At 38.9% G+C, this 15,173-nt stretch overlaps 1 protein-coding gene and 1 long non-coding RNA gene across 2 annotated transcripts; one reads left to right on the forward strand and one right to left on the reverse strand.

Moving 5' to 3' along the window:
* Window positions 1-1,141: 1,141 nt before the first annotated feature.
* LOC110872710 (chloroplast envelope quinone oxidoreductase homolog) lies at window positions 1,142-4,066 on the reverse strand. Its single transcript, XM_022121575.2, has 4 exons — window positions 3,905-4,066; window positions 2,714-2,855; window positions 2,166-2,248; window positions 1,142-1,965 (listed from the first exon to the last, which is right to left on the reverse strand). The coding sequence occupies exons 1-4, from the start codon at window positions 3,968-3,970 to the stop codon at window positions 1,264-1,266; spliced, it is 993 nt and encodes a 330-aa protein (XP_021977267.1). The 5' UTR covers window positions 3,971-4,066; the 3' UTR covers window positions 1,142-1,263.
* A 5,557-nt stretch (window positions 4,067-9,623) lies between these two features.
* LOC110938107 lies at window positions 9,624-11,855 on the forward strand. The gene is made up of 3 exons (XR_002591198.2): window positions 9,624-9,767; window positions 10,407-10,493; window positions 11,705-11,855. It is a non-coding gene; the product is annotated as an uncharacterized LOC110938107 (long non-coding RNA).
* The last annotated feature ends 3,318 nt before the right edge of the window (window positions 11,856-15,173 follow it).

Consider the following 15,173-nt stretch of genomic DNA (forward strand, 5'->3'; position numbering starts at 1 on the left):
CAAGATGGGTTTGGGTTAGGGTTAGGATGGGTTTAGGTCAGGATGGGCAGATTAAAAAAAGGATCAGAATGGGTTCGGGTCAGGATGGGTTAAAAAACAAGCCGGTTGTTAGATGGTCAATTTGGTCCGCATCTGTGAGTAAAAAATTGATCAACCGAAAAATGACACAATTGATTAATTCTTTATTTGATAATCTTTTTTGGTTTGGTTATGCTTACATACATCTACAAACGGAATTAACCGAACCGTGATGTTTCTTTTTTAGTGCTTCCACACATGATTGGTGTATTTGGCCAATGAGTTAGTTTTTTTGCCTTTGTTCCGTAAACCATTTTTTTAACTTCTCATGCCTGAGACCCACATGTTCCTGTAAGTATATTGAATGTTATTTCCACCTTCAATTTTTGTAGGTAGATAACAAACATTTCAAAACACACTTATTATGCATTACCTGCGAATGATAAAACTCCCCCATCCAAGAAAGGCGAGAACTATGGCAGCAGCTAGAACATTAAACACCCATTTATCAACAAGAAGCAGGAACCAACATTTTTCTAACAACTGATGTATTGTGAATGCAAATATAAAACCCCCATCCCACTGCCAAGACAAAAATACCAAACGCTCGCGCAACGCACGATAAGCAGATCTCCGTGTCCAAGGTTTTGGAAGATATAAAAGTTTTGGCGTTTATGTGCGTCAAAAGCCAATCAAAGGCTGCTGCTCTCTTTGGGATATTTGGTGTAGGTTTAGCTTGGAATGTCTAAAGTGATAAGGTGGGATGTAGTTGTTTTTGTCAGGTTTTGTGGTTGCTGTCTTCTCCAGTTTTGATGCTACTGTGGTAGTTTTTTTTTGGATGTAATAGTTAGCTTCCTACAACCTCTTTTGGTTTTGTAATAAAAAATTCCGTCGGTTTTAGTTCGAGGTACTTTTTGTTATATGAACGATTTGAGTTAGCGTGCCGCAACGCGCACGGAGTATAAAACTAGTTAAGATATAAAATACGAGATGTGTGAAATAAATTGGGAAAAAGGTTGTTAGGCCCACAGAGTTATGTCACATGATGCAAGTAGTTTCTTATTTATTGGATATAGATTTTATATAGTGAGGTTTGGCTACAAAGTTTAAACCTCCTGCAAAAGAATACGAAGTCATAAAACACCATAATTTCAACCATAAAACACACCGAATTACAAAAGAAGAATACATTAATACAAGTACAATCCGAATTATAAAATCGAGATAACGTCATTCGCCCATACATTACATCTCGACAACCACCTTCCCAGTGGCATGGCCCTCGATGCTCTTGGCCCAAGCCGCTTCAGCCTGACTAAAAGGGTATCTCGAGTCGATAACGGTTTTCAGTTTCCCTTCTTTTGTCAGCTTCACAAGAAAGCCAATCTCTTGGGCGGTTGGATTCATGAGTAATGGTATAACTTGCTTCTTCGAAAAAGTTAGTTTTTGCAATGCATAATTAAAAAATGTACCACCACCTGGTGTTATATCAATAACCTTCCCAGTTGCGCTCAGGTTGGGCTCGAAAGTTTTAAAAGGGATACCAGTGGTGCAATTGACCACTAAGTCATATTTCTGGCCCGATGGGCTTTTGAGGGCGGCTCCTTCGGGGGTCTTGTAGTCCAAAACCTCGTCGGCTCCTAAGTTTTTAACGAAATCGATGTTGCGGGCCCCGCATGTTGCGGTCACGTGGGTGTTACCTAGTTTTGCTAGCTGGACTGCATAGTGACCAACACCACCAGAAGCGGCAGTTATTAGGACGTTGGTTCGTGGTTCTGTCTTTTCCAGTTTTAGTCCACCGGTTACAGTAAGGGAGTGCAGGGCGGCGCACGCTGCAATACCTAGACAGGCACCATCTGCAGCTGGTACTTCTGGTGGTCTTGAAACTGTTAAGCTTTCTTTAGCCACGGCATAATCGGCTAGCCCTCCACCTCCACTCAGACCCCCCTTCACCCATGCAAACAGGTTGAAAGTCAATAAAGGCATGTATTTTATGTATACAACTTCCTAAATCGTTTTGGTATCTTATTTTCCATAAATATATTTAATAAATGTTGACGGGAACTGGCGCAACCCGCCCAGCTTGCCACGTTCTAAAAAGAACCAGTAAAAAACAAAATCTTGAAAATAAGAAATATGAAACTCACAAGAGTTGCAACAATTTTGTCACCAGTTTTAAAGTTCGTTACACCAGGTCCAACTTCCACAACTTCTCCTGCCACGTCACTAACTGATCCAAACAAACAATCATATACAGTTATTATTAATCCTTCAGAAATCAGAAGCTCGTAGTCGTATAAAAAAAAAAAAAAAAAAAAAAAAAAACCATCATCACAGTTCACACACCATATAGTTTGTTTGGTACTTAAATTACAAAGATGTCTATGTCATTAAACCTCCTCACATGCCTAAAGTTTTAATTAAAAGTTTTAAAACTACATTTAACTTTAAAAAAAAAAAAAAAAAAAAAAAAAAAAAACCTTAAAGAGTCATTCATATTATGAATCACGAGTACTACAAGTTTTAAAACTACTAATGATCTTTGTAATGTCACGAGTACTACATGCCATTTGTGTAATTTACTCTTGAAGTACATAAATAAACAAAAAGATCCAAACAAGTATAAAACCCTTAAGTTAAAAGTGTAGGCTAAATCGCGATGGATGGTCATCAAAGTATCAATTATCAAACTTACGTGGTACTAAAGGAAACTTTTTGGGTAAAAGAGGGCGTAGGAAGCCGTCCTGTATCTTCCAGTCAATCGGGTTTATGCTTGCTGCTTCTATTTTCATCAAAATCTCATCATGACCAGGAGAAGGAATAGGAATTTCAACATGCTGTAAAACATATAAATAACAGTATTTATTAACTCTTGTATATCATACATGATTATGAAAAAAATCGTCCATTGGTGCTTTTTGAAAAGGAACCGGATTATCTACTTTCTAGATCGAATAGGCTAAACATGATGTCAATCAACCATAGTTGTTAATAGCGAATAGCGACAAATTGCGACAAGGGACCTATATGCTATATAGCGAATAGCGACAAATAGCGACCGCTAGTTTTATATATAGCAATACACTAGAAAAAGAATTTTGAAAATTTTTATATGTATATTATATCAAAATACTTTGGTATATATGCTATTTTACATGTATATTTAACAAAAACCTATAAATCCAACTATTTTATAGCTATATCTAATTGCTATTTACATCAAAAAAAAAAAAAAAAACTAATTGTCGTTATTCACGCTATTGGTCGCTGTGACCCAAATAGCGACCCCTTGGTCGATTCGCTACATAGCGCGCTATAGACAACTATGTAATCAATCTCTTTTTGTTTCCAATTTGAAAATACCAAATTTATTCAACTAAATCATGTTTCTACTTCCAAATTTATTCATCTATTTAATTCATGAAAAATCATCAAAAACCACCAATATTCTCCGTTTTGCCTTGATGGGTTGTCCATTCAGAAACTCACAGATTTGTTTTTGGTTGACCCGGTAAAGAGTTACCAAAAAGTCAACCATCCTAGTAACAGATCTGTTAGTTGCCCGGGATTTGTTTTTGGTTGACCCGGTAAAGAGTTACCAAAAAGTCAACCATCCTAGTAACAGATCTGTTTTTAGTTGCCCGGCCCGGTGTAGATTTCCAAGGAGGTCACCCATCCTACCACTACTCTACGTTGCACCTTTAAAAACCAGGAATCTAACTACAATACTATAAAACCTAACTAATCAATCTGAAGCTAATCTATCAGTTAATCCAGAAATCGGATTATAATATACATTATTTAAGCAGCAAATATAGGTCTGAAAATGATACAGTTAAATAAGCAAAACTAAGACAAGAATCTAAGTAAAATGAAGTTGAATCACCTTCAAACCGGCAACACCTCCGCCGAAACAAGTGTACCAAACCGCATGCATCAGTTTTCCGGCCATATTTATTTTTAGTCAAAATGATGTTGAATTTAGTGGTAATAATGTGCGAGATTTATAATTGATTTGTTTGGATTTAATATGATTTAATATCTATCCACATCTTATTCTTATGCCATGATGTCTGTTTTAATATTTTTTATTTAGGAAGGTTCATGAATCTTCATGAAGCATGACATCATGTTATGAACATATAATAATTTAAGGCTAGGGTGTAAGCCCCGGTGCACAGTGCACCCTTGTAACTGCTATCATGTAAACCTTGTTCGTGTTGTAACTATCATTTATTACAAGAAAACAAAACATTTTACATAATAATGGGGAAAGTGATTATTTTTTAATATGTTAAAGAGAAAAACAATAGGAATCGGGAAACGACTCTCTACAAAATGATTAATGATTTAGTGTATGGTTGACGACTAACTTCAACATCAAAAACTCAAGAATCGTGTAGCCAAATTAGTTACCTGGACCACCAATGTTTTTAGAACTCTACAAGAAACTAAGGGGGACTTGAATAACCATTAATAAATATAAACGAGGGGTATGCACAAATTACTTTGTCCTCTTTGTCAACGTAGGCCCTTTGAGATAATCCTAAGATTCCTTTGTGTCTGTCCCAGTGAATTTCGATGACAATTATGTAAGAAGTATTTCCAAGATCATTCATGTCGAAGTTATGCAAGAGTAACCGCTTCGAGTCATCCACCATGTCTAAATTATTACATGCCAATAGAATATCATTTGCATAAAGGACAAGTATAGTAATGTTGCTCCCACTCATTTTATAAGACCCTAAATTGTTTTAAGTGAAAACACGTAGCAGAAATACGAACCATAAAATTTATTTCTTTATAAACGTTCTAACATGATTGAAAACATTTTAGAATGACTTTTTTACAATAATAACATCCTCTGTTCTCATTCAAGAGATAAAACATAACATACATTTACAAAACTACTTGACTACACACTACCGTACAATCTGTATTAGGTGAATCCTAAATTCAACCTCTCGATCTGGCGGTAATCCAGGTAATTCTTCTGGAAAAACGTTTGAGAATTTAGATACTACGGGAATATCTTTTAATTCTTTTCCTTTAGTGTTAATGAATGTGGAAATCATATACACCATTGCTCATTTCCTTGCATAGCTTGCAGCTTTCATCACAAAGATGAATTTTGTTGACCTGGTTGGCTTGTCTCCTTTAATTATGATCTTTTCACCCTTTGTTGTACTTACTTGCACTGCCTTTTGATCACATAAAATACTGGCATGATTGGCTACCAACCAATCCATTCCTAACACGACATCAAATCCGGCTAGATTCATTGGGTAGAGGTTAGCAGAAAAATTATGGTTTAGAATTTCTATCCTTGCTCCCTGCAGGATTTCGCTTATCTTAATGGAATCCCCGTTTGTCGTTGTGACAACTCTTATTTTTTTGAACCCTTTCTTCCTGTACTGATCTTTTCATCATGTTTCGTCGTACGTTGTAATTTGATGACTGCTATGTGAATTATGTAACTATTATGTGGCATGTGTTTTGAGAATTAATATGTGGTTTGATTAAACGTTAATTGGTTATGTGTTATAAAAATCCAAACCATATACCACCCTCGGACCGCACACTCTTTTGCGAGTCGACCCAATCCGTCGAGCCCAAGAGTAGGTCCGGCTCCTTACTTAGTCGCATACATCACTTGGGTATGGTATGCACTCCTCATAATTGTTGCAAACACACAAAACATACAAACCCTAACTCTTTTCTCCCTCACTTGAACTGGCGGCAGCCCCTTGAAGTCCACGATTGCTTCTTCTTCTCTCTCGAAGTCTCCATGGTTTCATCCTATTTCTGGTTAGTATTGGCATTGGTTCAAATTACTTGTTGGTTTATAAAAGATGTGTGTATTATTATATGTTGCATGATGATATAGAAAGCATGTTTATGATCTAGGGTTTGATAAAACAACATGTTATTAAGTCGGGTTGTATGTTACAATTGTACTATTTGATCGATGAACTTGAGTTTCATACCGTGAACTTATCAATGATGTTCGACATGATCCTGTTTTGGTTAGATGGTGTGCATGATAGTGATTTAGGAAATGGTGTGCAATTGAGACGCCGACTTGTTTGATGTGATTAAAAACGATTAGATCCGGTTCAGTATGATGTTAATCATGTTAATTAATCGAGTTGCATGATCAATTGTTGTTGTTTGGATTAACTGATAAATTTGGGTTGTGTATGAACATGTCTGATAATTGCAAAATTATCTGGTTTGATCTGATTAAAACCTGCCAAACTTAATAACTGCTGTTACGAAAATAAAGGGGTGTTAATAGGAGGAATCAGTTACATTTTTATGGGTATCGACAAAGGTTGCGAGTCGCAACCTCATGGTTCCGACTCGAGATCAGACTCCACAAAACAAGAAGACTCGAGACCCACTGGTTGCGAGTCGAGACCAGTGTGGTTTCGACTCAGGATGCGACTCAAGACCGTGGGGTTTCTACTAGTGCAGTTATCACCCGAGACCCTCAGTTGCGACTCGAGATCTTGGAGGTTGCGAGTCGAGATCTTGTGGTCTCGATTGAGGCCCAACTTGTAATATATTTGGGCCACACACTTGAGTGTGCGACTGGAATAATGGTTGCGGATGTGAAATTGTGAGTAAACCGAATGGTCTGTTATGTGCTACGTGATGATACTTGTGTGTGTACAATCTATTAAATACGTGACAACCTGTGTACAGAACTAATAAGTATTGGTAACCATCATAGGACGTGGTTGACCAACTTGAAACAAGTAAATAACCAACCGAGCAATCGAAGGTGAGTTCACTACTCTTTTTCAAGCATGCGTCCCGGGGAGGGAAAACTGGTAAACATTCCGGGGAGGAATACTGGGTTATTGGGTTTAAATTCGATGTTGGATAAGACACTCAAATCTATCACCTTAAGTCCCATCTACTACCGAACTGGTTGCCGGGAAGGCAACGAGGTTATTAGTTGATAGCGCTATGTCATTAAAGTCTGGGAAGCTTCTGCCGCGCACGCGCGCGCAGGACAGACAAGCTGATGCGCGTGCGCCATTTTGGCTCACTTTCATGCGCTAGCGCATGCCCTGATGCGCACGCGCCACGTCACCAGTGAACCTATACGATCATGCCACACAGTCGCGCCGTATTGGCTCACATCAGTACACCGCGCGCGCCACATCAGTGCCCATGCGCCATCGCGCGCAGACCAGGACACCTACCTAGTCATGCGCCATGTACACGTGCGCCCTCCATGTCATTCACCAAGGTTGACTTGCCACCTGGTTCTTGCAGCCTCTGTGTTTCACTACGTGTGCGCAGCCAAAAATATAAGGGCGGCTCTCAAGCGGCTCGCAGCGTGCAAAGTGCGCCATCAAAGTGCCACATTTCGCCCATCATCCACACCGCACGCGCGAGTTCGAGTTAGGGTGCTCCACACCCTTCGCGAGTACACTAGTGTGTGCTTCCATGGAACAATAAGGAAAGAGTGTTCCCACTTAAATACCACTTTAAGTTTCATCTCTCCTCCTATGTGGGACAAGGTGTCACTTTCCTATCATTTCAACATTCAATGTTTCGAAAACCAAACTTTGAGCATCGATATCATTCATCTTAGCTCTGTTTTGTACGTGGTTTAGTTCGCTGCGAAACTCTTTCAACATAGAACACAACCCTCAATCTTTACTACCAAAAAATACAAAAGGGTCGGGTACTAGTCACACATGAGAGAAGAAGAGAAAGATAGAGATGGTGCATATGCAAGTGTAAAGTGGGGCTTTAATCTTGACTACCCAATCATCTATCATCTTTATAAATTTTATTTTAAAAAATAAAATAAAAAGTTGTAGGTTAATTGAGAAGAGTGCTGCCAATTTTTAAGGGGTTTTAGGGTATTTGAGGGTATAAATGAGATGACAGTTGTGGAATTCAGGGTACATCATAGAACCCCCCCCCCCCTAAATTTGTTATAATGGTTTGAGTTATGGCTCAATCTACAAATCCTGAATACTAATTACTGGACAACAGAAACATCTAAATTGATTCACTAACATTTTGTTAAAAACACGTATTTGTTTCATATTATTTAAAATACTCTAATAGCTAATGCTTATAGTTTAAACTAGATGATTTTGTCCGTGCGTTGCCACGAGGACATGAAGTGAATTAAGTCAACATTAGTTTGATTCTCACAGTATCAGCACATCTTGTAGCAAGCAAAAAATAAAACAATAAACTCATAAGATAACCCAAACGATATCTACATGTGTTTTGTTCGTTTGGGAAGAAAAAAGTAACTACCAAACAATTCTAATATTCATATATTATTCATTTATCCCAGTTTTTAATATTAAGCTTCAATATTTATATAGAAATTAAGGTAGAACACCTAATAAGTGCAAAAAAAAATAACTCTCAATATTTACTTGCTATATTCAAAAAGTAACTTTTTTACGGTAATTGATTCTATAAGTTAAAATATAACATATCTGATGAAACAGTGGTTAACCAAGAGAGGTTAATTCACTGGTCTCGTCAAGTAGGGTTAATCCCTTCTTTCCGATGATCGGTGGCTAGATCGTCCGCTGGTCAGTCTCCTACACAAGGGAAACAAACCGTGACTCGTAATAAGGAGGATGGGGTGGGGGGTGCTCCTTGTTACCACTCTCCGGCGTGAGAATCAGTAATTTGCTTGTGAAGCAAAGTGTGTGATAGTAGTAGTAGTGAGAGAGTTGATAAGTGATACCTCAAACCTGGTCCGGGATGGGTATTTATGTCACACCCCAACCGATGGCGGAATCATCGGGGCATGGCACTGAGCGAAACAGATTGTCCAGAAGTTTCCACAACAACTATCATTACTATTCAGTTTAAATAATATGTCCCATACCGTATCCCAAATAGTAAAAACAAATTATTACAGATAACAACTAGTCAAGTATACTCTTCCGACAACTCAGATTTAAATAGAAATACAGTAATTGTTTATCTGCTTCTAGAGACTCGATCTGCAAGATCTACAGACAACTATGCTCTAGACACTTATTCTAAGCTCGCCTTCCTAGCAGATAAGCATCCTAATTGCCTGTCACATACGTTAAAATATAGTCAATACATAAAATGTAAAGTTGAGCATACAAGTTAGATAATAGCTTAATAGAGTTCGAAATAGTTTACGCATAACCAGCACGTACACAGAGGAAAACGAAGCATGTTAATTATCGACATGGGCTGTAACACCCCAAAAACGGGTTTGGTAATCAAACCATGTTAATACTAAAAGACGGCTAAAGAACCGTTAGTGGTAAAAATTGAGCCAGAAAATATTAGGATTTATATAACTAAATCTAATATTTAATAAAAAGAGAAAAAGAATGCGTTTGGGAAATAAAGTTTATAGAAGGCCCGAGTTAACGGGACTTAAAATGAAACGGGTTATAACTACCCCAAACCCACTAAGTTAACTTGGAACATTTAAAGTTAGTTATGAGAATTGGTTAATTACTAGTAAGTAATATATAAGGGTTTAACAAAAGCTAAAACTAGAGGGACCTAAGATGTTAAAAGGGAAACTTGAGATTTAAAGTTGGATATTTGACATAACACACACACTAGGTGTGTGTATGTCGATCGACCAGGAGAAGAGAACAAGGGGTGCAAACCCTAGTTCATCAAAATCTTCAAATTGAAGGATCCAATCAAGTCCAAACCGAAAATCGAGCATAGATTAATGATCCCCATTGCAAGGAGATCATAAGGTATGTAAAATTTGACAAAAATTCTCTACTTGAAATTCTCATGAATTTGGAGAACTTGAAATCTGATGATGCATGTATGAATCGTAGATGAATAAGGAACAATAAAATGTCTAGGAGTAAACCCTAGATAAGTACATGTTGAAATCATGCTAAATTCTAGTGCAATCCATGGTCACCATTGTAGGAGACTAGTGGGTTAAGTAGAAATTGATAAACACTAGGAAATTTGGGGTTGTTCTAGTGTAATTTAACATATACAAAGTTATTTCAGAACTTTAAACGCAAATGTTTGTGTTAAATAAATTGAATGATGAAAATTCGGGTTATATGACGAGTCATGAGATTATCAATGAATTATTTATAGGAGACGCCCATAAGGTATTCGATGTAATGCCTAAGTGAAATTGGGTATCTACTAGTTCGTAAATAGAACTTGGTTTGGATAAGTAATTTGATAAAATGCCTAAACTAGCTAATGAATGTGAATGTGCATTTTAGATATTAAGGGATGTTTGACTTTCAAAAGTCAAACTGACCCATAATACAATAAATGGTAATTTTGATATAAAATGCGTAAGGTGGAATAATCGTATTAAGTTATGATTAAACTAACCACCTTGAAACGATGATTTAAAATAGTTGGCGCTTAACAAGCTAGGTGAAGCTTGGGGAGAAAGCGGGTCAAACAAATCAAGAAGGAAAGGAAAAGTGTAGCTTGGATACGAGGTAAGTGAAACTTACACCCTTGTGTATGACACTTGTTTATTTTATAAACTATAAATGCGAAGGATGTAATACTCCAAAATAAGGGTTCCGACACGACCGATACAAGTCGGAACAAGTATAAATGATAAAAACCATAATTTATGGTAAACGGGGCAAATGGGTGAATTTGGAAATCTAAAACCATGCCTTTATTCTAATTTATGTAAATGTTTGGTCTTATAGTCCAAACGGGTCAAATGGTGATGAAACACCATTTGACAATATCGACTAATATGATTATCAAGTCGTATGTTATCAGGAGTGATTAGCAATTTGGATAATTGCGACGCCATAGAATGTTGGTTAATTAACGCGAGACTTAAAACGGGTCTATATGTTGATTCGAGCCAGGTACGCACTTCTATAGATTCATGGTTTAAAATGTAATGTTGGTCAAATACTTTAACAAAAGGACCAATGTCATAAAAAGGAAGAAATAAGTTGACGAAATTGCCCCTGATAGGTAAATCGTGCACACGATCCTTAGAGGTCGTTTAGATACTAGTATTATCATCATGAAACTCTTAGACACATGTAAGGGTTGCAGACATCAACTTTGGGGGTCAAATGCTTATGAACGGGTCAAAATAAGAACTTGAGCGTAAACGGGTTTTTATTATGTAAGAATCCCGTGATTTGAAATTCATATGATAGGTGATATGGAAATTTTGAATTTCATGAGTATAAGAATCAAACAAACATGTTTGTTTGAAAAATATCGAACGGGTCGAAATTTGGTAAAAAGGGTAATAAGCCGAAGACTTGAAAGTCTTAAGTTTCGTTAATCCAGATGTTAGATTTTAACTCCATAATGTGGAGAGTTAAATTACAAACACGCAGGAAGAAACGGTAGATCAAATTGTCAAGCGGTTTGAAAGATACGGAAGTTTCCGTGTCAATAAACGGCAAAATGGAAAAAGCTGATGCAGGGGCCACCGTAAATTACGGTGGGTACCGTAATTTACGGTGGAGGCTGAATTCTTTACGGCAGTTCTCCCCTGCCTTACGGTGGGGAATTGTTATAACAGGGCTACCGTAAATTACGGTGTCCACCGTAATTTACGGTGGACCCTGTACAAAATGTATTTTTGATCAGTTTTGTTTCCCGGACTTGTTTAGATACGTTTTAAATCCCGTATGACTAAAGCATTTCATGTTTTTATGAAATGTAGGTACTTTGTGGATGCCGGAAGAAGATCAAGCTCAACGAAGAACCGAACACGAAATAGATACACGTTTCCGCACATTGCCACGTTGTAAATTTTAAACAACGAACTCGATTACGTTATGTTGAATAACTTATGATTTGTTAAAAGTTTTAATAAACCCGCATTTATATGATGTGTGTGGTCTTAACTACACATCTAATTGTGGTATTTTCATATGAAATCGTAATCTAGTAACCAGGGTGTTACATGGGCCTATCAATACCAATGACTGCGGGTTGACTGCCCGAGGCAGTTCGCAATACATGATTACCACTGTAATCCATGCAAGTAATTGTCCTTAACAACCCCCGTGTGAACGGGTGCTGAGTCCAAACTATAGTACTATCGTCGTTAAGGCAGGTAGACAGCATTCCACTGGTAAACATAACAACAAGCATTCATTTAGTCATGTAATACATGCAGAACGGCTAGCATTTAAATAATTGAGTAGTGTGTTCGATAGTGATTTAGATAAGTAACGTATGTAACACCCAAAAGTGCTAAAGCAAAAAGCGTTCGAGTATACTCATAGCGATGGATGGATTGAAGGGAGCGCTTGACAGTAGGGTTAGCCTGAATAGTTCGATAGTATAACGATGAGTAACGCGTAAAACGAATACAAGTGTTAATGGGTTGAACAGCCTGGTCGATCGGACGGTAGGTTCGATCGGACGGGTTGTTCGTTCGGTTTGACAGTCCGTTCGGACAGCCTGTTCGGTCGGCCGGTAGGCTCGATCGGTTGGGCTGTTCAAGAGGATTGTTTCTTCCTTTGAGTAGGATGTGTTTGTGTATGATGGCTTGTCCTTTTGGAGTTTTCGTTGTAGTATTTGAGAACATTAAAGTGTCCATACCTTTCAGGTCGATCGATCGAACGGGCCGTTCGATCGGCCGGCTTAACCGATCGGTTAAGTACTTCAATAATAAGTCCTCAGCCGGATGTCACCTGATCGGACGGCATGTTCGAATGGGTGGTACTCCAATACGTCGAACAAGTTGAAAATCGATTAAGTGTTGAAGCATAGTATCTCATGATCCGAAGAGTAATTCAAATCAAACCGTAGTTCGATCGAACAGCATTTCGTTCAATACTAAACTTCATGAAATTGTTAAAGTGTGGGGCCATGTGCTAGCCGATCGGCTGGCCTGGTTGTTCGGCTGACATGTCCGATCGGTTGGGCTATTCGTTCGAACAGCCTGTCCGATCGGTCAGCATCCTGACCTGGTCGGCCTGTTCGTCTAACACTTGGCTGTTCTGGTGGTTTGACGTTATATCGAAGTATTTTGACAACAAGTTTGACCATGGAACCTTCGTTCTTACTTGTTTCCCCTGCACGGGCAGGAATCACCCAAGTCTGGCTGGTGAACTGTTCGGAACGGTGGTTTAACGTTGAACTCGAAATCAGTGAAGCTCAGCAGACTGAGTTATTTGCTCAGTATTCGCAATACTCAAGCCCAGCATGACCTCGAAACCCTCATCCGCGAAGCTCAACATGCTTGCTTTAATGAACGCACCTTGAAGAAAGAGAGGATTTATCACGATGGAGCTCAGCTTGTAAGCAAATCAAATGGGATCTTCTATTATCTAGACCGAATTTGGGTCCCTAAGCGGACCGATTTGCGAAAGATTTTAATGGATGAAGCCCACAAATCCCGATATTCTATTCATCCCGGTGCCGATAAAATGTACCAGGACCTTCGCTACAAGTACTGGTGGTCGGGCATGAAACGGGATATCGCTCTCTATGTTGGAAGTTGCCTGACTTATGCGAGAGTTAAGGCTGAACATAAACGACCTTCTGGCTTACTCGAACAACCGCCAATTCCGATATGGATGTGGGAGAGTATAGCTATGGATTTCATAACCAAACTTCCGCCCACGCCATCAGGTCACGACAACATTTGGGTTATAGTTGATCATTTGACCAAATCAGCCCACTTTTTGCCAATACGGGAAGACTACAAGGTAGAACGCTTAGCCCGAATCTACACCGACGAGATCATTTGTAATCGTGGTATGCCTCGTGACATCATCTCTGACCGTGATGCTCGGTTTACGTCGCGATTGTGGGAAACGTTTCAAGCAGCGCTCGGTACGTTGCTTAACCTAAGTACCGCATTCCATCCTCAAACCGACGGATAGACTGAAAGAACGATCCGTACTCTTGAAGACATGCTCCGTGCGTGTGTAATAGACTTCGGTGGTAGTTGGAACAAATATCTATCGTTAGTCGAATTCTCGTACAACAACAGCTATCATGCCAGCAAACAAATGGCACCATTCGAGGCCCTATATGGAAGAAGATATCGATCGCCTATTGTATGGCACGAGATCGGTCACTCGCAATTAACCGGTCCGGAGCTATTACAAGAAACGACTGACAAAGTCCTCCAGATTCGAGACACCTTGTCGAAAGCCCGGGATAGACAGAAAAGTTACGCCGATAGAAGACGCAAGCCCCTTGAATTTGATGTTGGCGACTACGTACTCCTAAAGGTATCACCTTGGAAGGGTGTGGTCAGATTCGGCAAGAAAGGGAAATTAGCGCCTCGATATGTTGGACCTTTTAAGATTCTGGAAAGGATCGGAAAAGTCGCCTAAAGACTCGAACTACCGGAGGAACTTAGTAACGTCCACCCGACTTTCCATGTGTCGAACCTCCGAAAGTGTCTAGCAGACCATGATCTGATAGTACCACTCGGTGACCTTCAAGTCAACGAAACGCTACACTTCGTGGAGAAGCCTGTCGAAATCATGGATCGCCAAACCAAGCAACTCAGGCGCTCGCGCATACCTATCGTGAAAGTCCGATGGGAAGGCAAACGAGGCGCAGAGTTCACTTGGGAACTCGAAAGCGACATGAAGGCGAAGTACCCGCAGTTGTTCAAGTGAAAGTCTAGAGAGAGAAAGTTCTCCAAGGTGATTCACGGTGCTGTACAGCTTTCAGCCTAATTTCGGGACGAAATTCCCTAAACAAGGGGAGGCTGTAACACCCCGTGTTTTCATATGTCAAGGTCAAAGTCAAGATTGACTTCTTTGACTGTAATTAGTCTATTTTATGTTTTATTAGTTGTATTATGTGGAGTAAGTGTTATTAATCAAAGAAATCGAGGTAATCGAATATTTATCGACGCGAAATGCTTTACGCCTTTGAATAGTAGGAAGTAACTATGCGATAAAGTCAATCAATCAACAATCAAGCTAATCAAAACATCCATCGAACTCGAAACTCGAATTATGTAGCTTTGGTGTTATTATACGTGTGTGTGCCTTATGTGTTACCTGTGCGTGCTTACTTTATATTATGTGTGGTGATCAATCGAATCGAAACTCGAAACTCAATCGAACTCAATCGAAATCGAATTATGATAAATGGTGGCGAAAAGATAGTGTGAAATATAGGTGCTTGTATGTAGATATAGTGGTTGGGATTAA

This window comes from Helianthus annuus, chromosome 1 (assembly GCF_002127325.2).
Source record: "Helianthus annuus cultivar XRQ/B chromosome 1, HanXRQr2.0-SUNRISE, whole genome shotgun sequence".
Taxonomy (NCBI): Eukaryota; Viridiplantae; Streptophyta; class Magnoliopsida; order Asterales; family Asteraceae; genus Helianthus; species Helianthus annuus.

Bases quoted from the DNA above. Each gene is read 5' to 3' on its own strand.
- LOC110872710 (XM_022121575.2), bottom strand. From the start codon at position 3,970: ATGGCCGGAAAACTGATGCATGCGGTTTGGTACACTTGTTTCGGCGGA. The intron at 2,856-3,904 runs GTGATTCAACTT...TATGTTTTACAG, and splicing joins GAGGTGTTGCCGGTTTGAAG to CATGTTGAAATTCCTATTCC. The intron at 2,249-2,713 runs GTAAGTTTGATA...TGTTTGGATCAG, and splicing joins AAAGTTTCCTTTAGTACCAC to TTAGTGACGTGGCAGGAGAA.